This window comes from Anolis carolinensis, unplaced genomic scaffold (genome assembly GCF_035594765.1).
Source record: "Anolis carolinensis isolate JA03-04 unplaced genomic scaffold, rAnoCar3.1.pri scaffold_7, whole genome shotgun sequence".
Lineage (NCBI taxonomy): Eukaryota > Metazoa > Chordata > Lepidosauria > Squamata > Dactyloidae > Anolis > Anolis carolinensis.
Window position 1 is genome coordinate 1,924,716 of NW_026943818.1, and position 25,527 is coordinate 1,950,242.

The window sequence follows — 25,527 nt, forward strand, 5'->3', positions numbered from 1 at the left end:
CTTTTAGCTCTTGGGTGGAAATTGCAGTCTTTACAGTGACAAATTACATACTCAGAGGAGTTGCTACCAACTGGAATAACAAATTGCTTATTCAGAGTAGCTGCAAAAGTAATTCATTGTTTACTTGGAAGTCGTTGCTCCCCTCCTGGGAAACTTACTCACCAGTCCAAAAGCTGTGCCGGATTTCTAATCCGTTCCGGACTCGGGACACATCCATGGCTCTGTAACTTTTATGGGGCAGATTTGTATAGGCTTTTCTACATTATTAAAAAAATAAGTCCCCAAAGGCCCACGCCGGGTGACGTTGTCCTGTGGAGGGAGAGTGCCCAAAGGCTCCTTCCCAGGTCAAGGTGGGCTCGGTGCCCTACTCCTCATCCAGCGTCTGTGGGGTTGCCACGTCCTCCGGCGGAATGGGCTCCTCCGGCGCCATCGCTTCCTTTGGCGGAGGGGCCTCCTCCTTCTTTTCCGGAGGCCTCCATGCCATCACCAAAGGCTGAAAGGGAACAGGGCAGAGGCTGAGCAAAGTGCCTTCCTTATTTAGCACAGCAGGTTAAATCACTAGCTGCAGTCAATCTTGTCAATTGTCGCACCTCAGAGTAGTTCACCTTGCTAGGGACACCAAGTCACCCACAGAAAGAAGTCTTTTGTAGTTTTATTGAGCAAAAGCACATATATATATCAAAGCAGGCCGTTATAAGGTTTTCAAAGTTGCAATAAAAGAGTCAATAGGAATCCAATCTATATGTATAAAAGGGTAATGAAATTTCGGCCTAGGACAAAACAACAAAACTACACATCCCAGAAACACTAAACTTGGCAGCACAACCCGTCATCCATGCCTCTACGTTCATACAACAAAAAGAAAAGAAAAAGTCCTAAATAGAGGGAGAGGAATAATGGTTTTTATCCAATTGCTGCCAGTTAGAAGGCTAGGCTCCGCCCACTGGGTCTCCTAGCAACCCACTCGGACCAGGGGACAGGCGGAGTTAGGCCTCACTTAGGCCTTTTCCACACTGCCTATAAAATACAGATTATCTGGATTATATGGCAGTTCCACACAGCTATATAACCCACTGAACTTAATGTCAGAGGAAAACTTTTACCCTTTACCTTAACTACCACCAATTCCTCAATACTTTTATTTCCCATACCACCATACTTCGCCACAGCAACGCGTGGCCGGGCAAAGCTAGTCTATATGTATAAAAGGGTAATGAAATTTCGGCCTAGGACAAAACAACAAAACTACACATTCCAGAAACACTAAACTTGGCAGCACAAGCCCTCATCCATGCCTCTACGTTCATACAACAAAAAGAAAAGAAAAATGAAGTCCTAATTAGAGAGGAATAATTGTTTTTATCCAATTGCTGCCAGTTAGAAGGCTAAGCTCCGCCCACTTGGTCTCCTAGCAACCCACTCAGCCCAGGGGACAGGCAGAGTTAGGCCTCTTCCACACTGCCTATAAAATACACATTATCTGATTTTAACTGGATTATATGGCAGTGTAGACTCAAGGCCCTTCCACACAGCTATATAACCCATTTATAATGGACTTAATGTCAGGGGAAAACCTTTACCCTTTACCTTAACCACCACCAATTCCTCAATACTTTATTTCACATACCACCAGACTTCGTCACAGCAACACGTGGCTGGGCAAAGCTAGTAGTTCATAAGTCATAAAAATCCAATAGTCCATAAGCCATAAAAATCCAATAGTCCATAAGCCAAAACAGTAGACAATAGATCCCAAAGAACAAAGGCCCAAAGGTTGCCAAGATCCAGGAACAGGAAACTTCTCTTAGGCATGAAGCAGGAACATCCACTCAGATGAAGCGAGAATTTGCTTTGACAAAAATCTATCTCAAAACACACCGTTTTAAAAGCAACCCAAGAATGCATTTCTCTTTCCTTCTGAGGTCTCTCTCTTCCCTGCCAATCTTAAACTCCTCCGAGGCTGAGTTACTCCCTTCCATAACAACCAGTCCGCCCTAGATAATGATGGCACCCCTTCAAGGTCCTCCTTATCTTGCACCTGAACCGGGGCTGGAGACATCTCTTGCTCATTAATTCCCATGGGAATGTCATCCTGGCTGTTATCTATGGCCGGCTGGGTCAACAGTTCATTCTGCTCAAGCTGCATTTCTCGAGCCTGTAAATCAGCTGGTATGATTCCCATCCCCATGCCATTGTCCTGAAATTCATCCTGCATCCCATCAACTGGCTCTTGTATCTGAAACCCAGAATCCCCTTCTTCATCCTCACTTTGGCTATGCGGTTGCTGAGTCACAACATCAATCCAAGTTCGAAGCCTGGGTCAGGGTGAGCTCCTGGCCTTTAGCCCAGCTTCCACCAACCTAATGGTTCTAAAGCCAAAAATGGCAGTAGATAAATAGGAACTGCTTAAAAGCGGCGGAGGTATTTTAAGGCACCTCTAAAGGAAAAATGCGGCCAATCTGACCAAAAAAGGAGGAAAAAAGCTCTTCGGCAGGGAGATGGAGTGACAGTACAAGCCTCCGAGATGCCGAGGATGGGGGAAAAGCCTATATCTATCTCCTTCTATGTACAATTGCCCGTGTTGTTTGTGTATAAACGGCATGGAATGCTTGCCATGTATGTATATTCTGTGAGTCCCCTTTGGGGTGAGAACAGCGGAATATAAATTCTGTAAATAAATAAATATTTGTGGAACATAAACAGAAACAAACTTTGGCTAAGCGTCCTTCATTTGTTTCATCACACTCTTGAGCTCTCAATTGCAATATTTGATTTCAACAGACAAGGGTTCTTTCTCCCACCCTAGACATATATATACTCCACTTGTCACACTAGCAACAGAACCTCTGGAGATGCCAGTAGCCACAGATGCAGGCGAAACGGCAGGAGCTAATGTTACGGGAACGCGGCCTTACAGCCCAGAAAACTCACAGCAACACACTGTTTAGTATGTTTTTGGTCCAAAATAAATTGATTTTGTTGCACACTCGTAAACTAGTCAGTCCTGACCGTGGCCCTTACCTCGGTGGCACTGGCATAGGGGCGGATGGTGTCGACCTGGTTCCGGACAATGGTGCTCATGGAGGGCATGCTGTGCGTGGGCCGAGGCTTCGGGATTCTGGAGACGTCGTAATGCGACATCAGGTGGGCAGCCTTGAGGTGCCATCCGTTGCGACTGCTGAGAGAAAAGCGCCATGGGGAGATCATTGGGGCCGAAGAAGCACCGCTCTCCCTCCCGCCCCAAAGGCGCACAGGAGCCACATGTTTGGGTTAAGCTACAAAGCTGAAGTCCAAAACACCGGGAGGGCCACAGGTTAAGTGTTGAACCCTTGAATTGAAAACAACATGTTTACACAGCCAAAGACAACGATTCCTTAAGTTCAGAAAGCAAGCACAATGCGTATTTTACTTAAAGAAGGAAAGCCAACATCTGTCCGGGAACTGATGGGAGCCATATTTTACATGCAACTGTTAGAGGCCGGGCTGTGGTGCAGGCTGGTTAGCAACCAACTGCAATAAATCACTGAGCAAGAGGTCATGAGTTCGAGGCTAGCCCGGATCGGGGTGAGCACCCGACAATTAAAAATAAAATATAGCCCCTGCTCGTTGCTGACCTAAGCAACCCAAAAGATGGTTGCAACTATCAAGTAGGAAATTTAGGTACCACTTATATGTGGGGAGGCTAATTTATGACACCATAAAAAATCATCCAGCCGCCTTTGGAATGAGAAAGTTGCCGTCGCAGTGGATGATAAAGCAGCTGCTCCCCCTGTGGCCGGAATGAAGCATATCCTCTGGAAGCTGGAGAAGGTTTAAATTGCCTCTGTGTCTGTCTCTGTCTCTGTTCTATGTTATATGGCATTGAATGTTTGCCTTATACCCTGTTTCCCTGAAAGTAAGACATCCCCAGAAAATAAGACCTAGTAGAGGTTTTGCTGAATGGCTAAATATAAGGCCTCCCCTGAAAGTAAGACCTAGCCAAGTTTTTGTTTGGAAGCATGCCCGCCAAACAGAACACCAAAGCATGCAGGATCGGTAAATGTACATAATAATAATAATAATAATAATAATAATAATAATAATAATAATAATACATCACACAGTCCTAGACACTTGGGAAGTGTTTGACTTGTGATTTTGTGATACGAAATCCAGCATGTCTATCTTGTTTGCTGTGACATACAATAAAATAATAATAATAATAATAATAATAATAATAATAATAATAATGTGATTTTAATAATAAACTTGTGATTTTGTGATACGAAATCCAGCATATCTATCTTGTTTGCTGTGACATAATAAAATAATAATAATAATAATAATAATAATACATCACACAGTCCTAGACACTTGGGAAGTGTTCGACTTGTGATTTTGTGATACGAAATCCAGCATATCTATCTTGTTTGCTGTGTCATACAATATAATAATAATAATAATAATAATAATAATAATAATAATAATAATAATAATAATAATTTTATTTTTATACCCCGCCTCCATCTCCCCAGAGGGACTCGGGGTGACTTACATACCAGTTGTATATGTAAATAATGGTACAGTAGAGTCTCACTTATCCAACACTCGCTTATCCAACGTTCTGGATTATCCAACGCATTTTTGTAGTCAATGTTTTCAATACATCATGATATTTTGGTGCTAAATTCGTAAATACAGTAATTACTACATAGCATTACTACGTATTGAACTATTTTTTCTGACAAATTTGTTGTATAACATGATGTTTTGGTGCTTAATTTGTAAAACCATAACCTAATTTGATGTTTAATAGGCTTTTCCTTAATCCCTCCTTATTATCCAACATTCTGCCGGCCCGTTTATGTTGGATAAGTGAGACTCTACTGTAGTAACAAGAAATTCTTGACAGGAGTCACTGTTTGTCTGGTTTAGTTATGTTGGTTTGTGATGACAACTACTGTACAGTATAGAATATATGTTCATTTTTTGTTCAACAATAAATATGAATTCTTCTTCATGGAAAAATAAGACTTCCCCTGAAAGTAAGACCTAGCGCATCTTTGGGAGTAAAAAATAATATAAAACACTGTCTTATTTTCGGGGAAACATGGTATGTGTACAATGTGATCCGCCCTGAGTCCCCTTCGGGGTGAGAAAGAAGGGCAGAATATAAATACTGTAAATAATTATAAATAAATAAATTATTGCGAGTGCAAGTGGAATGTCCCGTCTCCAGAAATCCCATGACCGAGAATGACGTGGTTGCTCCCCGGTGGTTCAATGTCCAGGACCTTTCCTTACCTGTCATCCATCGCGACGGACAGCCTGACCGGCTTGCTCTCTTCCGAGAGAGGCCGGAGCATCTCCTTGGCCTCGATGCGCGCAATGCTTCGGTTCAAAAGCTTCAGGAGGCCCTGCAGCGCGTCGTTGCGCCGCACTTGGAAGACCACGTCCAAGCCGCCGTCCTCATCCTCATCGCATGGCAGTTGCTGCGGGAACAGAGAGGAAGGACAGCGGTGAGCGGGGCTACTGGCATAAGTTAATCTTGGGAGTCGGATTTTGTCAACAATCCAGATAATGCCGTTTATTTTCTGATTCTTTTCCAATGAATTGCTGAGATGATGTGGCATCTCTAACCCAGGGTGGGAGGTGTCAGCCAGAATGATAACCTCCCCACTGGCAATGTACCGTATATACTCAAGTATAAGCCAACCCGAATATAAGCCTAATTTTACCACAAAAAAACTTGGGAAAACATTGACTCCAGTATAAGCCGAGAGTGGTAAATTTCAGAAATAAAAATAGATACCAATAAAATTTTAAACTTGAACACGCCTATCTGTATTTTTTAATGCATTTTATGAATGTCCGATGTAAGTTAATTTTTAACTGATTTATAGTGTATTGTACAATTTTTATATATGCGTTTTATTGTAAGCCGCCCTGAGTCCCGTTGGGTGAGAAGGGCGGGATATAAATATTGTAATCTATCTATATATATAAAAGAGTGATGGCATCACGGCAATTCACAAAACAACAAAAGTACAGGCCCCCCAACCTCAAAATTTGACAACACAACCCATCATCCACGCCTCAAGGTTGATACAACAAAAAGAAAAGAAAAATAAAGTCCGAATTAGAGGGAGAGCAATAATTTTTTTTATCCAATTGCTGCCAGTTTAGAGGGCTAATCTCTGCCCACTTGGTTGCCTAGCAACCAAGGGACAGCCAGGTTTCAGTTAGGGGACAGGCAGATTTAGGCCTCACTTAGACTTCTTCCACAGATTATCTAATTTGCACTGGATTATATGGCAGTGTAGACTCAAGGCCCTTCCACTCAGCTATATAACCCATTTATAATCTTATATTATCTGCTTTGCACTGGATTATCTTGACTCCACACTACTTCAGTGTGCATTTTAAACAGCTGTGAAGAAGGGGCCTCAGATAATCCAGTTCTGAGCAGATAATATAAGATTAGAAATATACAGTAGAGTCTCACTTATCCAACGTAAACAGGCCGGCAGGATAAGTGAATATGTTGGATAATAAGAAGGGATTCAGGAAAAGCCAATTAAACATCAAATTAGGTAATCGTTATACAAATTAAGCACCAAAACATCATATTATACAACAAATTTGACAGAAAAAGTAGTTCCATGGGCAGTAATGCTATGTAGTATTTACAGTAGAGTCTCACTTATCCAACACTCGCTTATCCAACGTTCTGGATTATCCAACGTATTTTTGTAGTCAATGCTTTCAATATATCGTGATATTTTGGTGCTAAATTCATAAATACAGTAATTACTATATAGCATTACTGTGTACTGACCTACTTTTTCTGACAAATTTGTTGTCTAACATGATGTTTTGGTGCTTAATTTGTAAAATCATAACTTAATTTGATGTTTAATAGGGTTATCCTTAATTCCTCATTATCCAACATATTCGCTTATCCAACGTTCTGCCTGCCTGTTTATGTTGGATAAGTGAGACTCTACTGTACTGTATTTACAAATTTACCACTAAAATATCACAATGAATTTAAAACACTGACTACAAAAACATTGATTATGAAAAGGCAGACTGCGTTGGATAATCCAGAACATTGTATAAGCGAATGTTGGATAAGTGAGATTCTTCTTTAATATGAAATAATTACTGGGATAGAATAATGCAGAACAATATAATCTCTAAAACCAGGACAGTAAATAAACAGGGAAATTCCACACAGGAAACAATCAGGGCCAGCTAACACCTCCCAACAAAGTATTCCCATCATCAAAGTCTGGCAAATCCTGTTTTCTCAGGGCCACAGACAGTAGAAGCACATAAAATATCGCAAAGAACATCACTCTGAAAACAAGGGTATTCCAGACAGGAAACAATCAAGGCCAGCTAACACTTCCCAACAAAGTATTCCCATCATCAAAGTCTGGCAAATCCTGTTTTCTCAGGGCCACAGACAGTAGAAGCACATAAAATATTGCAAACAACACCACTCTGAAAACAAGGGAATTCCAGACAGGAAACAATCAGGGCCAGCTAACACCTCCCAACAAAAAATTCACTCAGGGAGGAAACAGCCAGGCTTTAAAGCTGCAAGGCCATTACATCCTAATCATTTTTCCTAATTGCAGCATTCATACTTGCCTCCAACAAACAAAAAAAACCAATCAGAAATATTGTATATTCACAACCTTTAGGAAATAATATCCCCTGATGGCGCAGTGTGTTAAAGCGCTGAGCTGCTGAACTTCTGGACCGAAAGGCCACAGGTTTGAATTGGGGGAGCGGAGAGAGCCCCCACTGTTAGCTCCAGCTTCTGCCAACCCAGAAGTTCGAAAACATGCAAATGTGAGTGCATCAATAGGTACTGCTCCGGCGGGAAGGTAACGCCGCTCCATGTAGTCATCCCACATGACCTTGGAGGAGTCTACGGACAACGCCGGCTCTTCGGCTTAGAAATGGAGATGAGCACCAACCCCCAGAGTAAGACATGACTGGACTTAATGTCTGGGGAAAACCTTTACCCTTGACCTTAACTACCACCAATTCCTCAATACTTTATTTCCCATACCACCAGACTTCGCCACAGCAACGCGTGGCCGGGCACAGCTAGTTATATATATAAGAGTGATGGCATCAGGGCAGCGGACAAAACAACAAAACTACAGGCGCCCCAACCTCGAAATTTGACAACACAACCCATCATTCACGGCTCTAGGTTGATACAACAAAAAGAAAAGTAAAATAAAGTCCTAATTACAGGAAGAGGAATAATAGTTTTTATCCAATTGCTGCCAGTTAGAAGGCTAAACTCCACCCACTTGGTCTCCTAGCAACCTACTCAGCCCAGGGGACAGGCAGTTAGGCCTCACTTAGGCCTCTTCCATAGATTATCAGATTTTAACTGGATTATATGGCAGTGCAGACTCAAGGCCCTTCCACACAGCTATATAACCCATTTAGAATCTTATATTATCTGCTTTGAACTGGATGATCTTGACTCCACACTGCCATATAATCCACTTCAGTGTGCATACTAAACATAAAGACAACCATACAACAGACATTCAATACCACCACTACCTCAACAATTTCTCACCAACACCACCAGACAACGCCACAGCAGCACGTGGCCGGGCACAGCTAGTAAATAAATAAATAACATTACATTACATTAATTGAGGCATCAGTAGGTTAAATGTTTTTGAATATTTACATCAAGCTCAAATTTAAGATAAGACTGTCCAACTCTGATCAAATCATTATTCTCATCTTCTTCAATGTCAATGTGCATAATTATGTATCCTTTTAATAAGAATAGAGTAAAATAATACATGTGATGATAATAATAATAAATACAGGAAAATAATACATGTAATAATAAATAGAGTAAAATAATAAATGCAATAATAATAAAATCAGAGTGAAATAATAAATGTATTAATAATAATTTAAAAATAGAGTAAAATAAATGTAATAGTAGCAACAATAATAGAGAAAAATAATAAATGTACCATATACAGTAGAGTCTCACTTATCCAAGCTAAACGGGCCGGCAGAAGCTTGGATAAGTGAGTATGTTGGATAATAAGGAGGGATTAAGGAAAAGCCTATTAAACATCAAATTAGGTTATGATTTTACAAATTAAGCACCAAAACTTCATGTTATACAACAAATTTGACAGACATAGCAGTTCAATACGCAGTAATGTTATGTTGTAATTACTGTATTTACGAATTTAGCACCAAAATATCACGATACAGTAGAGTCTCACTTATCCAACATAAAAGGGCCGGCAGAATGTTGGATAAGCGAATATGTTGGATAATAAGGAGTCATTGAGGAAAGCCTATTAAACATCAAATTAGGTTATGATTTTACAAATTAAGTACCAAAACATCATGTTATACAACAAATTTGACAGAAAACTAGTTCAATACTCAGTAATACTATGTAGTAATTACTGTATTTATGAATTTAGCACCAAAATATCACGATATATTGAAAAAATTGACTACAAAAATGCGTTGGATAATGCAGAACGTTGGATAAGCAAGTGTTGGATAAGTGAGACTCTACTTTTTATTTATATTTCTTTTGAGATGTATAGAAACTGGACAACTTTGGGATAAAGAAAATGAACGGAAATCAATTTTTCATTTTTTCATTTTTATTATTATTTTTTTATTTTCTTCCTTTTTTGTGGGGCGGGTGGGTAGGGAGGGTTATTGGGGGTTTTCTTGTTCTTTTCTCTGCTTTCCTATCAATATATGTTCTCACTCTTTCGCTGTATAAGTTTAGAAAATCGTAATAAAAATCATTTAAAAAAAAAAACTCTGGAAAATAAAAAAAAATGGCTTGGATTATCCAGAGCAGGGGTCCCCAAACTAAGGCCCGGGGGCCGGATGCGGCCCATCAAAGCCATTTATCCGGCCCCCACAGCACAAGGGCAGAAGGGGGTTGGGATAAATTACCCAAGGGGTCTCTTCTTCTCTTACAGCCATTATTATTGTTGTTGTTGTTATTATTATTATTATTATTATTATTATTATTATTATTATTATTAACATTGAGGCTGGGTGGCCATCTGTCAGGGGTGCTTTGCTTGTGCTTTTGGTGCACAGAGGCAGAAGGGGGTTGGACTAAATGACCTAAGGGGTCTCTTCCAACCCTCTTTATTATTATTATTATTATTATTATTATTATTATTATTATTATTATTAACATTGAGTCTGGGTGGCCATCTGTCAGGGATACTTTGCTAGTGCTTTTGGTGCACAAAGGCAGAAGGGGGTTGGACTAAATGGCTCAAGGGGTCTCTTCCAACCCTCTTTATTATTATTATTATTATTATTATTATTATTATTATTATTATTATTATTATTATTATTATTAACATTGATTCTGGGTGGCCATCTGTCAGGGGTGCTTTGTTTGTGCTTTCAGTGCACAAAGGCAGAGGGGGATTGGACTCAATGGCCCAAAGGGTCTCTTCCAACCCTCTTTTTATTATTATTATTGTTATTATTATTATTATTATTATTATTATTATTATTATTATTATTATTATTATTATTTATTGCTCGGTGGCCAACTATAGTTCGGCCCTCCAACGGTCCGAAGGATCGTGAACTGGCCCCCTGTTTAAAAAGTTTGGGGACCCCTGATCCAGAGGCTTGGATAAGCGAGTGTTGGATAAGTGAGACTCTACTGTAATAATAAATAGAGTAAAATAATAAATGCAACAACAACAACAATGTAAGGATGTAGAATGAGGATCTCAGATGAATGATATTAATTATATATACGTTTTTAAGGTTTTATAAAGTTGTTTTAACAATGTTATTAATAGATCTGTTATTGTTTTGTTTTTATGATTGTATTTTGGGCATTAAATTTTGCCAATTTTTGTAAGCCACCCTGAGTCCCCTCGGGTGAGAAGAGCAGGATATAAATGTTGTAAATAAATAAATAAACAACAACAATAAGATCAGAGTGAAATAATAAATGTATTAATAATAATTAAAAATAGAGTAAAATAAATGTAATAGTAGCAACAATAATAGAGAAAAATAATAAATGTAATAATACCAATAATAATAATAATAATAATAATAATAATAATAATAATAATAATAATAATAAATGTACCATATATTCTTGAGTATAAGCCAAGAGGGGCTTTTTCAGTCTTTAAAAAAGGGCTGAAAAACTAGGCTTATACTTGAGTATATACAGTATATGTCCCGAATCACAAACTTCTCCTAAGGTTCGCCCTCCCAAAATTGCTGCCACAGCCCGGATCACCTTCCCAAGCGTCCCATTCGCTCCTGAGGAGGAGGCAATGGGAAAGGAACCTGTCCGACCCTCCGCCTCCTCGCTCTCACCGCCAAGATCTCCTTCAGCCCGGCGGACATGTGCCGCAGCACCCTCTCCGCAAACATCCTCCGCTCGTGCTCGTCTTGGAAGGCCTTGACTCGGTCCTCGTGCTCAGACTGCTTCCGCGCTATGTCGACTTTCAGAGCATTCAGCTCCTCTCTTGGGGAAGAATTAATTATTGGGTCAGAAGCAAATGGAGAATACAGTTATCATGTAGAAAAAAACTCAAACATTATACTAAACTAGCTGTGCCCGGCCACGCGTTGCTGTGGCAAAGTGGTGGTGATATTGGTTAAAAATTGTTGTGTAATTTTTATTTGACATTTGTATTTTTTATTAATTTTATTGTAAGTTATCTTTTTATTTATTATATTTTATTATTTTCTTGTATTATTTTTAGTTATTTTCTGTTATTATAGTATTTTATTGTATTAATTTTTTAGTGTTTTTAATTATTTTTTAGTGTTTTATTTTTTATTGGGTTGCTAGGAGAACAAGTTGGAGGAGCTTAGCCTTCTAACTGGCAGTAACTGGATAAAAGCAATTATTGCTCTCCCTCTAATTAGGACTTTATTTTTCTTTTATTTTTGTTGTATCAACCTAGAGGCGTGGATGATGGGTTGTGTTGTCAAATTTCGAGGTTGGGGGGCCTGTAGTTTTGTTGTTTTGTGGGTCGCCGTGATGCCATCACTCTTTTATATATATAGATGTCCTTTGACCAGAAGCTGGCCACTTTCAGGGTTATTATTTCCAAGGCTTCCCTTGCCATTCAAGTGACTGACACGAACGCTCACTCACCGGAGTGCCGCATTGATTTCCTCGAGCCTTTCGTTGCTCTCCTGGGTCTGGGCCATGGCCTTCCTCATCTGCACATATTCGTCCACTTGGTCCTGCAGCTCTTTGCATTTGTTGGTGAGCATCCAGATGACCTGTGCAACGAAAGCGTGAACGCTTTAAGGCACGCAAAGAGACCCGTAGCAATCTCTCTGCTTTCAGCGTTGCTAGATGACATGTATATCTATATATATAAAAGAGTGATGGCATCACGACGACCCACAAGACAACAAAACTACAGCCCCCCCCAACCTCGAAATTTGACAACACAACCCATCATCCACGCCTCTAGGTTGATACAACAAAAATAAAAGAAAAATAAAGTCCTAATTAGAGGGAGAGGAATGATTGCTTTTATCCAATTGCTGCCAGTTAGAAGGCTAAGCTCCTCCAACTTGGTCTCCTAGCAACCCAATAAAAATAATAAAAAACACTAAAAAATCATTAAAAACACTAAAAATTAATACAATAAAATACTATAACAACAGAAAATAACTAAAAATAATAGAAGAAAATAATAAAATATAATAAATAAAAAGATAACTTACAATAAAATTAATTAAAAAATACAAATAACGTCAAATAAAAATTACACAACAATTTTTAACCAATAACACCACCACTTTGCCACAGCAACGCGTGGCCGGGCACAGCTAGTGTGTGATATATATATATATGCAAGGAAGGGAGGAAAGAAGTTATTCTCAGTTTGGAGTGGGTGAACTACAATTCCCAGAATCATGGGTCAATCCTCCCCAAACCTGCCAGTATTCAAAGTTGGTCATTCTGGGTCTGTGTACCAAGTGTGGTCCAGATCCGTCGTTGGCTGGGTTCAGTGCTCTTTGGATGCGGGTGAACTACAACTCCCATAATCAAGGCCCATTCCCACAAACCCCTGCAGCATGTTCAGTTGGTCATGCGGCTTCTCTGTGTAAAGTTTGGTCCATTGTCGGTGCGAGCCAGTTTCTCTGGATGCAGGTGAATTATACTTGTCCAATATGTTCTATTGGTTACTAGCTGTGGCCAACCATGCGTTGCTGTGGCTTTTTTAAGGTGGTTCCATGTCTTAGAGGAGGGGAATCCTTTGTTGGAAGGTGTTAGGTGGCGCTGATTGTTTCCTGGATGGAATTCCTTTGTTTTCAGAGTGTTGCTCTTTATTTTGTGTTTTGAGATGAAAGAGTGATGAGTACCTAATGGGTTTGGACCTTCAAAGAGTGGGTGTTTCCCTGTTTGAGGGCGGGGGGAGGAATCCTTTGTTGAGCGTAAGAACATAGAGACGTGGATGAGGAGTTGTGTTGTCAATTGTCTAGGTTGGGGGGCCTTCAGTTTTGTTGTTTTGCCCGGTGGAGCGACACCATTATCCTTTTATATATATAGACTAGCTGTGCCCGGCCACGCGTTGCTATGGCAAAGTCTGGTGGTATGGGAAATAAAGTACTGAATTGGTGGTAGTTAAGGTAAAGGGTAAAGGTTTTCTCTTGACATTAAGTCCAGTTGTGTCTGACTGCACACTGAAGTGGATTATATGGCAGTGTGGAGTCAAGATAATCAAGTTCAAAGCTGATAATATAAGATTCTAAATGGGTTATATAGCTGTTTGGAAGGGCCTTGATTCTACACTGCCATATAATCCAGTTCAAATCTGATAATCTGTATTTTATAGGCCTAAGTGAGGTCTAACTCTGCCTGTCCCCTGGACTGAGTGGGTTGCTAGGAGACCAAGTGGGCGTAGCTTAGCCTTTTAACTGGCAGCAATTGGATAAAAACAATTATTGCTCTCCATCTAATTAGGACTTTATTTTTCTTTTCCTTTTGTTGTATGAACGTAGAGGCCTGGATGAGGGGTTGTGCTGCCAAGTTTAGTGTTTCTGGGATGTGTAGTTTTGTTGTTTTGTCCTAGGCCAAAATTTTATTACCCTTTTATATATATAGATGGGGGCTCTGTGTGCCAAGTGTGGTCTGGTCCATCTTTGGTGGAGTTCAGAGTGCTCATGGATTGCAGGTAAACTATAAATCCCAGTACCTACTACCCCCAAATGTCCAGGCCAAATCCCCTCAAAACCCACCAGTATTCAATGGGCATATGGGGTCTGCATGGCAAGTTTGGCCCAGAGCCATCATTGTTTGGGTTCATAGTGTTCTGGGTGTAGGTGAACTACAACTCCTCTACATTCCCCAGTAGGAGTCACAGGGCTCTGACTTGATGCAGGGAGAAGGGAGGGAAAAAGGAAAGGCAGGCAAAGGAAACGGAGCCCTGACCTTGTGGTTGCTGACGCTGTTCCGGGCCATGAGCTTCTCGTTCTGCTCCAGCAACCTCAGCTGCTGCAGGGCCTCGGCGTGGGCCTCCTTGAGGCGGTCGTTCTCCTGGATGAGGTGGAGGCTCTGCTCCGTGATCTTGGTCAGCTGGATGCTGATGGCCACGTTCTCACGGATGGTGCGCTTGGTGGTCTCCGCCATCTGGTTGTTGGAGACCTTCCGGAACTCGGCCGCCACGGCGTTCACTCGGTGCAGCATGTCTTTCTTCAGCCTGAAGAAGAAGAAGAAGAAGAGGAGGAGGATGGCGTCACTGAGGGTGTAAGGCAGGGGTCCTCACGCTTTTTAAGTGGAGGGCCGATTCACAGTCTCTCAGACTGTTGGGGAGGCCGAATTAGGATTGTTTTTGTTGTGTGCCTTCAAGTCATTTCAGACTTAAGTCAGCCCTAAGTCTAAACTTGGGGCCAGAGGCCAGGTCAGTGACCTTGGAGGGCCTTAGTTTGGGGACCCCTGATCTAGACAATCTCATAAGACCATAGGTAAGCAAAGAGACGCCCAAAGACCATCTAGATGGTCTCATAAGACCATCAGTAAGAAAGGGGACCCTCAAAAGCCATCTAGATGGTTTCATAAGACCACAGGTAAGGAAAGGGGCTCACAAAGGCCATCAAGCCAATCTCATAAAACCATAAATAAGGAAAGGGACCCTCAAAGGCCATCTAGATGAGCTCATAAGACCATAGGTAAGGAAAGGGAGCCTCAAAGGCCATCTAGATGGTTTCGTAAGACCACAGGTAAGGAAAGGGGCTCACAAAGGCCATCTAGACAATCTCATAAAACCATAGGTAAGGAAAGGGACCCTCAAAGGCCATCTAGATGAGCTCATAAGACCATAGGTAAGGAAAGGGAGCCTCAAAGGCCATCTAGATGGTTTCGTAAGACCACAGGTAAGGAAAGGGGCTCACAAAGGCCATCTAGCCAATCTCATAAAACCATAAGTAAGGAAAGGGTCCCTCAAAGTCCATATAGATGAGCTCATAAGACCATAGGTAAGGAAAGGGACCCTCAAAAGCCATCTAGATGGTTTCATAAGACCACAGGTAAGGAAAGGGGCTCACAAAGGCCATCTAGCCAATCTCATAAAACCATAAGTAAGGAAAGGGTCCCTCAAAGTCCATCTAGATGAGCTCACAAGACCATAGGTAAGGAAAGGGAGCCTCAAAGGCCATCTAGATGGTTTCGTAAGACCACAGGTAAGGAAAGGGGCTCACAAAGGCCATCTAGCCAATCTCATAAAACCATAGGTAAGGAAAGGGACCCTCAAAGGCCATCTAGATGAGCTCATAAGACCATAGGTAAGGAAAGGGGCTCACAAAGGCCATCTAGCCAATCTCATAAAACCATAAGTAAGGAAAGGGACCCTCAAAGTCCATCTAGATGGTTTCATAAGACCATAGGTAAGGAAAGGGACCCTCAAAGGCCATCTAGATGGTTTCATAAGACCACAGGTAAGGAAAGGGGCTCACAAAGGCCATCTAGCCAATCTCATAAAACCATAAGTAAGGAAAGGGACCCTCAAAGGCCATCTAGATGGTTTCATAAGACCATAGGTAAGGAAAGGGAGCCTCAAAGGCCATCTAAATGGTTTCGTAAGACCACAGGTAAGGAAAGGGGCTCACAAAGGCCATCTAGCCAATCTCATAAAACCATAAGTAAGGAAAGGCACCCTCAAAGGCCATCTAGATGAGCCCATAAGACCATAGGTAAGGAAAGGGACCCTCAAAGGCCATCTAGATGGTTTCGTAAGACCACAGGTAAGGAAAGGGGCTCACAAAGGCCATCTAGCCAATCTCATAAAACCATAGGTAAGGAAAGGGACTCTCAAAGTCCATCTAGATGGTTTCATAAGACCATAGGTAAGGAAAGGGACCCTCAAAGGCCAACTAGATGGTTTCATAAGACCACAGGTAAGGAAAGGGGCTCACAAAGGCCATCTAGCCAATCTCATAAAACCATAGGTAAGGAAAGGGACCCTCAAAGTCCATCTAGATGGTTTCATAAGACTATAGGTAAGGAACCCCCATGCTTTTATATGGAGCTGAAGTTTGGGGTCTAAACCAGGTACCATTATTAGAGCAATCACAATCACAGCACCTGCGAAGTTTTCTAGGAGTACACAGGACGACCCCAGCTGCTGCAGTAAGAGCGGAACTGGGAGTATACACAGTTGATGGCTTATCTAAAATCAGGGCCTACAACTACTGGATAAAATTGATTGCCATGGCAAATGATAGACTGCCAAAACTGTGCCTGTTAGAGCAGATAGAAAATCAACATCAGTCCTCTTGGCTAGTTCATCTGACAAAATACATTAGTAGTTGTGGACTTCCGATTCTGTATCCAAATCTCTTAGAAGAACTAGACCCAAAAATAGTGGCTCAACGAGTACTGGATATAGAAGGCCAAAAAGACATTGCTACCCTGAGTAAAGCTGGCTCATTGAAATGGTTAAGCCGTTTTAAACATACTTTCCAAACAGCCAGGTATCTAAAGACAGAAATGCCTAAACACCTCAGGAGGGTATTTACCAGAGCCCGTTTTGAGCAGCTGGATACGATGGTCAAACACGGAAGGTTTAATCAAGTTCCATACAACGAACGATTTTGTATTTGTGGAGCATCAGAGGTGGAGGATATCGCACATGTTTTGTTCAGCTGTGAATTGTATAAGAAAGAGAGACACCAATGCCTCGGACCATACATTATTCACAAAACACACTGGGACCCACATATTAAAATTTCATTTTTGTTGGCCGGCCAGAATCCTAAAATAACACACAAAACAGCCCTTTTCCTATTCAAAGCCACACAACTGAGAATTGCATATCTGGAATCAATTGGGGTAAACTGTGCAGGTGATGCAGATATTTGACCTGAACGGGGTCTTGTTAACAGCTTGTTTATTTTAACTTCTTTTTTTTACCGCGGGTTGTATGTTGTATGTTGTATGTATGTCTATGTGTTAAATGTTTTGATACGGCCGATGGGCTAATCAATAAAACGTGGTTGCTAAGGTTACTATAGGTAAGGAAAGGGGCTCACAAAGGCCATCTAGATGAGCTCATAAGACCATAGGTAAGGAAAGGGAGCCTCAAAGGCCATCTAGATGGTTTCGTAAGACCACAGGTAAGGAAAGGGGCTCACAAAGGCCATCTAGCCAATCTCATAAAACCATAAGTAAGGAAAGGCACCCTCAAAGGCCATCTAGATGAGCTCATAAGACCATAGGTAAGGAAAGGGACCCTCAAAGGCCATCTAGATGGTTTCGTAAGACCATAGGTAAGGAAAGGGGCTCACAAAGGCCATCTAGATGAGCTCATAAGACCATAGGTAAGGAAAGGGACCCTCAAAGGCCATCTAGATGAGCTCATAAGACCATAGGTAAGGAAAGGGACCCTCAAAGGCCATCTAGACGGTCTCATAGGACCATAGGTAAGGAAAGTGACCTTCAAAAGTCATCTAAATGGTCTCATAAGGCCATAGCTAAGCAAAGAGACCTTCAAAGGCCATCTAGATGATCTCATAAGACCATAGGTAAGGAAAGAGGTCTCCTTGCTGGTCTTTATGTCCCTGTAGGGACAAATTAAAAGAACGGCCACTTCCGCTTCTCCCCGTCCTTCGTTTTGAGCAACCTGCCAGGAAGAAAGGGTCAGCACACACCTCTCTTTGTCAATCACGGCTTTCTTCTCCAAGTTGTAAATGGTGGCCTTGTGGTCCTCCTCCTGCTTTTTCAGCTGGTCCTCGAGGTCAGCAAACTTGGCCATGATCTCGTCTTTTTGGATACGAAATTCCTCCAGAGCCGCTAACTTGGCACCTGGCCGAAGAAAGAGAACAAGGGAGCGAAACAGACGCTTGGGTCCCACAACCGCCACCCCTGTGGGTATCGCAGGGGAACCTGGAGGCCCTTCCTTTCCCGCTGGGTCTTCCCAACGTACTGAGCGTCATGTTCTCGGCGGTGAGGACGTCCTTGGTCTCCTGGAACTCGTGGCGCAGCTGGGCCAGCTGGGCCTCGAAGGCATCCTTCTCGATGTCCTTGGCCTGTTGCAGGTTCTGCAGCTGGAGGGTCAGGTCCGCAATCTCGTCCACCCGCTGGTTGAGCGTCTTCTTCAGGAAGGACACGATCTCCTTGTTGTCGGCAATCATCTTCTCATACTCGGTGCGGAAGAGCTCCTCGCTCAGTTGCAACTCGTCCCATTTCTTCTGGTACCTAAATCAGCAGGGAAACCAGTCCCCATCAGGGCCAAGGTGGTCTACCAACCGATCGGTATGGGATGTTTATGCTAAAATGTGGAAGGTCTCAGGCTAGGAGGAGGAGAAAGAGGAGAAGAGGAGGAAGAGGAGAAGAGGAAGAAGAGGAGGAAGAAGAAGGAGACGTCAGAAGAGGAGAAGAAGAGGAAGAAGAGGAAGAGGAAGAAGAAGGAGAAAGAAGAAGAAGAGGAGGAAGAGGAAGAGGAGAAAGAGGAGGAAGAAGAAGCAGAAGGAAGAAGGGGAGAAGAAGAGGATGAGGAGGAAGGAAAAGGAAGAAAAGGAGAAGAAGAGGAAGAAGAGGAAGAAGAGGAGGAAGAAGAAGAAAAGAAGGAAGAAGAAGAGGAGAAAGAGGAAGAAGAGGAGAAGAGGAAGAAGAGAAGGAAGAAGAGAAGAAGAAGAGGAAGAAGAGGAGGAGGAAGAAGAAGAAGAGAAGGAAGAAGAGGAGGAGAAGAGGAAGAAGAGGAGGAAGAAGAAGAAGAGAAGGAAGAAGAAGAGGAGAAGAAGAGGAAGAAGGGAAGGAAGAAGAGAAGAGAAGAAGAAGAGGAGGAAAAAGAAGAAGAGAAGGAAGAAGAGAAGAAGAGGAAGAAGACAAAAAGAAGGAAGAAGAAGAGGACAAAGAGGAAGAAGAGGAGGAAGAAGAAGAGAAGGAAGAAGAGAATGAAGAAGAGGAGGAGAAGAAAGGAGAAGAAGAGGAAGAAGAGGAGGAGAAAGAGGAGAGGAGGAAGAGGAGGAGGAAGAAGAAGAGAAGTACACACATGGTACACAGAAGTGCATAAACAATAACAGAAAAACAGGAACATTATAACAAAAATAAACCAACCATCAAACCAACCAACCAATAAAGTTATGCACAGAAGTGCATAAACAATAACAGAAAAACAGGAACATTATAACAAAAATAAACCAACCATCAAACCAACCAACCAATAAAGTTATGCACAGAAGTGCATAAACAATAACAGAAAAACAGGAACATTATAACAAAAATAAACTACCCATCAAACTAACCAATAAAGTTGAAATAACTGTCAGTTCCACACTCACAGGTACAGGTATATGATAATAATAATAATAACAACAACAACAACTTTATTTGTATTCCGCCCTATATCCCCAAGGAGACTCAGGGCAGATTCCAACAACAATAATAATAATAATAATAATAATAATAATAATAATAATAAAACTTTATTTATAACCCGCCACCATCTCCCCAACGGGGACTCGGGGCGGCTTACATGGGGCCATGCCCAAAACAATACAATGTAAACAGCATATAAAAGAACAGCACATCACAATACAATAAGCAATACAATAAATAATAATATCCATTACAAAATAAAACAAGGAGACAATGAAAACAAGGGCAGACCACATGCCTTTGCAAACAATAGCAAACATTCAATGCCTCCGTAAACAAACAATACTGACATAAAATCCCAGAGAAACCCCGCATATAAAAATAACATTGCCTATGATATGATGCACACACCCACCTGGCTAATCGTTTCTCCAGATCCCGGATCTGGATCAAGTAAAACTCCCGGCTGTGTTCGGGGACAATGGCTTCATCAAAGTCCGGCTCTTTGGGGGCCTCCTCCTTCTTGCGCCCAGATTTCTTTTTGGGTGCCGTTTTGGGTGCCATCGCAGGTCAGGACGGACGGAGGGGGCCTTTTAGGAAGAGGATGCAAAGGAGCCCTTTAAGAGCCAGGATGGAGCTCCGCGGTTGCTAGGTAGAAGGAGATGTACATAGCAACAGAGCCAAGGGGAGGACCGCAACCTTAAAGGGCCAGGCAGCTAATAATCCTGCACTTGGTAACCCGCATCAACTATTGTTGTTGTTATTACTGCTACTACTACTATTATGGCTGCTATTAGCCTGCCTTTTCCCTCATTTGGGATGCAGGATGGTTTTTAACTGTTATAAAAACATACCAAATCCAAAAAAATATGACCAAACAATCCATAAAATAGATTATAATATAGTGTATATACATATAATATTAATAATAATATTATGATGTAATAACATGTAATAATAATAATACACTATTATAATTGTATATGTATATTATATGTAATATTGACAATAATATTGCAATATAGTCATAATACAATATCATAATATATAATGCTTATATTGTGCTATACTAATAATATAGTATATTGCATGTAGTACATATAATATTGATAATATTATGATGTAATACAATGTAATAATAATAATACTAATACACTATTATAATTGTCTATTTATATTACATGCAATATTACTAATGATATTGTAATATAGTCATATAGTATAATATAATAATATATAATGCTTGTATTGTGCTATACTAATAATATAATATATTGTATGTATATATAACTTGTAAGCCGCCCTGAGTCTCCTTTGGGGTGAGAAGGGCGGCATATAAATGTCACAAATAATAATAATAATACACTATTATAATTGTATATTTATATTACATGCAATATTACTAATAATATTGCAATGTAGTCTTATAGTACAATATAATAATATATAATGCTTATATTGTGCTGTGCTAATAATATAATATATTGTATGTATATATAACTTGTAAGCCGCCCTGAGTCCACTTCGGGGTGCCAAGGGTGGGATATAAATGTCGCAAATAATAATAATAATAATAATAATAATAATAAAAAAACACTATTATAATTGTATATTTATATTACATGCAATATTGCTAATAAAATTGCAATGTAGTCGTATAGTACAATATAATAATATATAATGCTTATATTGTGCTATGCTAATAATATATTTTATGTAAATATAACGTCTAAGCTGCCCTGAGTCCCCTTTGGGGTGAGAAGGCCGGGATATAAATGTAGCAAATAATAATAATTATTAATAATAATGATAATAATAATAGTAATATTAAATTAAATAAAATAAAACACAACCACTTAAAAAGATCTTACCTGGAAAGTCCTGCCTGCTGAGATCCTGCCACATTTATTCAACATACGAGGAAGGCTTTTCAAGATCACCTTCCTACCAAATACGCCAAGTATTCAGATTTGATTAAGAATCTTCCTTTCTGCAAATCTGAGTAAAAAAAAGAAAGAAAATATTATTAAAATAATCTCAGGCGTCTAATCTTTGCATGAATTATTGTTGCTGGTGCAAATTTGCTCACCTTGTTCCAACTGCAAAGGATCTTTTCATCACCAAATGTGCATTGTTTATTTCTTCAAATGCCCTCCTAAATATTTAAGTGTTGCCAACTGTCTTTCCAGATAGGGCTCCTGTGCCACCCGCAGTTGCGTGAACTTCACTTCAGCAGATGAAACATTCTTACCGAAACAGTGATGTGAGAAAATGATACCGAATTAGTAGGGTTTGAAAGTGGAGGAGCCCCAGCGGGGAAAGAAGTTGGCAACCACAGCATTGGAAAGGGGACACAAAGCCACAGTGAAGACCAACGTGTGCAAATTTAAATAAACGCTCGCGTTTAATCCGAAATTTACTTTTAAAAAAATACAAAGGTGTGTTGAGAGAAAACCTGAGACAGAAAAGAGCACAGGAATAATAGGTTTTACCCATCTTGGTCTGGAATCGGATGGGGAAGTCAATGGTCAAGGAAAGGCACAATGAACAGAAAACTCCAAATAATTTAGCTAAATTTCAAAGTCAGAACGGCAGGCATTGGGAAAAAGGAGAACAAGATGCCTCAGCTTCCACAATCAAAGGAAACGGGGGTTCGAGGAAGCTTATAAGGATAAGGAGAAGTCCCACGTTCAATCTCTTATTCAAATATCTCAAGGGTGTCCTAAGAGGAAAAGGAGGGCAGGAGGACCACGTTCTCGTCTTTCATTTTTCTCGGCCTCTTGGGGTGCAGAAAGCAGTCCTGGGAAGGGAAAGAGGGGTGTTATATGCACAGAAAATATTGGACACCAAGACGACAGGATGGGTGAAGAAAGCTGCCACAGTTGCGTTAGGTAGAGAATGCACTGTTAGATAGGATTGCATTGATTGTAACCCCATTGTGTAATACTGTTGGGAAATACAGTTCTAATGGACATGTGGTCACAAACCTAGTGAACAATTACGTAAGTGGTGGCATTCTCTCCTGACGCTTCACCCACAACTAGGGCAGGCATCCTCAGAGGCTATAATAATGATAATAATACAGTAGAGTCTCACTTATTATTATTATTATTATTATTATTATTATTATTATTATTATTATTAAATACATTTATATCCCACCCTTCTCACCCCGAAGGGGACTCAGAGCGGCTTACAAATTAAATTTACATACATTATATTATTAGCATAGCACAATACTGGCAATAAATTATCATATTGTACTACATAAATATATTGTAATATTATTAGTAATACAGTAGAGTCTCACTTATCCAACATAAACGGGCCGGCAGAATGTTGGATAAGCGAATATGTTGGATAATAAGGAGGCATTGAGGAAAAGCCTATTAAACATCAAATTAGGTTATGATTTTACAAATTAAGCACCAAAACATCATGTTATACAACAAATTTGACAGAAAAAGTAGTTCAGTACGCAGTAATGCTATATAGTAATTACTGTATTTATGAATTTAGCACCAAAATATCATGATGTATTAAAAACATTGACTACAAAAATGTGTTGGATAATCCAGAACGTTGGATAAGCGAGTGTTGGATAAGTGAGACTCTACTGTAACACGATATATTGAAAACACTGACTAAAAAAATGGCTTGGATAATCCAGAAGCTTGGATAAGTGAGACTCTACTGTATATAAAAATAAATAACAGCCCAGAAAACTCACAACAATCCAATGCTGGGAACTATCAGCCAATGAAGTGACAATCAATGCCAATCTACTTTCTGCCCATGCTAGAAAGGCACAAATAAATATATATAAACTTTGTGCATGTTCATGTTCTTTCACCCCATGCTTAGGCTTGTTCCAAGGCATTTGGAAGCCCAGAAGGAGAAAGTTATGCAGCTTGAAGGAGGCCCATATGGTTTGCATTACGAGGCTCTTGGCAAGCATAAGGAACAGCAGAGGGCGGCCTCGCCGTAAAGTATGTTTTCTCCGTCTTTCATTGGAAGATTGTGAGCTACTCCCCTCTAAAAACATCCCTTCCTTTATTAAATGGAGTAGGGGGGAAAAAGTTGTCAGAGCACCAGCTTGTGAATAATAAAAAAGGCCTTGCCGAACTCTAACCACAGCCAATGTTTTTGCCTTCAAGATGCAATTTTTTCTGAAAATCCCCTGCCTTGGTGGAGTCAAAGCCTCGGAAGTTGTCCTTTCTTTAAACCAGTGGTCCCCAAACTAAGGCCCAGGGGCCGGATGTGGCCCTCCGAGGTCATTTACCTGGCCCCCGCCCTCAGTTTTATAATATAATATATTGTATATACATATAATGTTGATAATAATATTAGAATGTAATACAATATAACACTAATAACAATACCATATAATAATATTAATTATATATTCTATATTACATATAATATTACTAATAATATTACAGTATAGTGGTATAGTTCAACATAGTAATATATAATGCTAATATTGTGCTATGCTAATAATATAATATATTGTATGTACATATAATTTGTAAGCCATTCTGAGTCTCCTTTGGGGTGAGAAGGGTGTGATACAAATGTAGTAAATAAATAATAAATAAATTTTAGACTTAGGCTCACCCAAAGTCTGAAATGACTTGAAGGCACACAACAACAACAACAACAATCCTAATTAACTTGACTATCTCATTGGCCAGAAGCAGGGCCACACTTTCCATTGAAATCCTGATAAATGTATGTTGGGTTAAAATTGTTTTTAATTTTTAAATATTGTTTTGTTCTTTAATTGTTGTTGTTGTTTTTGCACTACAAATAAGACATATGCAGTGTGCATCGGAATTTGTCTATATTTTTTTCAAATAATAATCCGGCCCCTCAACAGTCTGAAGGATTGTAGACCGGCCCTCGGCTTAAAAAGTTTGAGGATCCCTGCTTTAAACGATACTACTTTTGCATGCTCTCCGTGCAAACATACAACGCGACGCTGAGAAACAGGACCGGGAAATAGAAAACCAAGCCAACGGGTTGCAGAGATGAGGCATAACATGCAGGGAGCCGGGTGCTCTGCCAAGCGGATGCTCTGCCAAGCGTTTTCCCCATCTGCCGCACAGCTGTTTCCCAACTCGACGCCAACGTGTTTACTTACGGCCTGAGGAGGCAGATGTTATAGTTCGTCCCTGGAAGCCGGGCGGAAGGAGTGTCCGGCCGTGCTCCCGCTGGCACTGCGGGCATCTTTCAGAGTCTTCTGGGAGCCGCTCCAGCCGGTCTTGCGCGAGTCGTCGTCCCAGATGGTGGAGGTCTCCGTGTCGCTCATCCAGCGGGCGTCCCCCATGTAGTGGGTCGGGAAGGCCAGGAGCGGGCGCACCGAGAAGGCCCGAAGGTCCCGCTTGTCAAAGTGCTTCTTGTAGTCCTCACTGAGGAAAGACAGGCAGGGAGAAGCAGACACAAAGCCTGGCTTGCTGTGAGATTTCTGGGCTGTGTGGCCATGATCCAGTAGCATTATCTCCTAACATTTTGTCGCATCTGTGGATGTGGGGCCAGGCTGTGGAGCAGCTGGCTAGTAACCAGCTGCTATAAATCACTACTGACCGAGAGGTCATGAGTTTGAAGCCCAGGTCGGGTTAAGCCTCCAACCATTAAATAAAAAAATATATAGCCCCGGCTTGCTGTTGACCTATGCA

At 40.8% G+C, this 25,527-nt stretch overlaps 2 protein-coding genes across 6 annotated transcripts in view; both read right to left on the bottom strand.

Annotated features, from left to right (window-relative positions):
* Positions 1–97: 97 nt before the first annotated feature.
* cfap157 (cilia and flagella associated protein 157) lies at positions 98–22,081 on the bottom strand. Of its 3 annotated transcripts, none has more exons than XM_062959882.1 (10): positions 21,721–22,081; positions 20,265–20,439; positions 18,456–18,727; positions 18,181–18,334; positions 14,468–14,735; positions 12,173–12,303; positions 11,383–11,533; positions 5,284–5,471; positions 3,022–3,175; positions 98–493 (listed from the first exon to the last, which is right to left on the bottom strand). In XM_062959882.1, exons 2-10 carry the CDS (start codon positions 20,411–20,413, stop codon positions 365–367), a joined length of 1,596 nt encoding a protein of 531 aa, XP_062815952.1. In that variant the 5' UTR covers positions 20,414–20,439; positions 21,721–22,081; the 3' UTR covers positions 98–364. The 3 variants fall into 3 exon arrangements, with proteins under 3 accessions (XP_062815952.1, XP_062815949.1, XP_062815950.1); XM_062959879.1 differs by having other exon boundaries at positions 3,022–3,178; XM_062959880.1 differs by having other exon boundaries at positions 3,022–3,178; positions 20,265–20,497.
* A 147-nt stretch (positions 22,082–22,228) lies between these two features.
* The window catches only part of cercam (cerebral endothelial cell adhesion molecule), a 43,924-nt gene continuing 40,625 nt past the window's right edge, over positions 22,229–25,527 (bottom strand). For all 3 annotated transcript variants that reach the window (XM_062959878.1, XM_062959877.1, XM_062959876.1), the window contains 2 exons: positions 24,993–25,260; positions 22,229–22,649 (listed from right to left, as the gene is read on the bottom strand). In XM_062959878.1, coding sequence (XP_062815948.1) covers positions 25,011–25,260 — 250 coding nt within the window. In that variant the 3' untranslated portion in view covers positions 22,229–22,649; positions 24,993–25,010. The remainder of the gene's footprint in view (positions 22,650–24,992; positions 25,261–25,527) is intronic.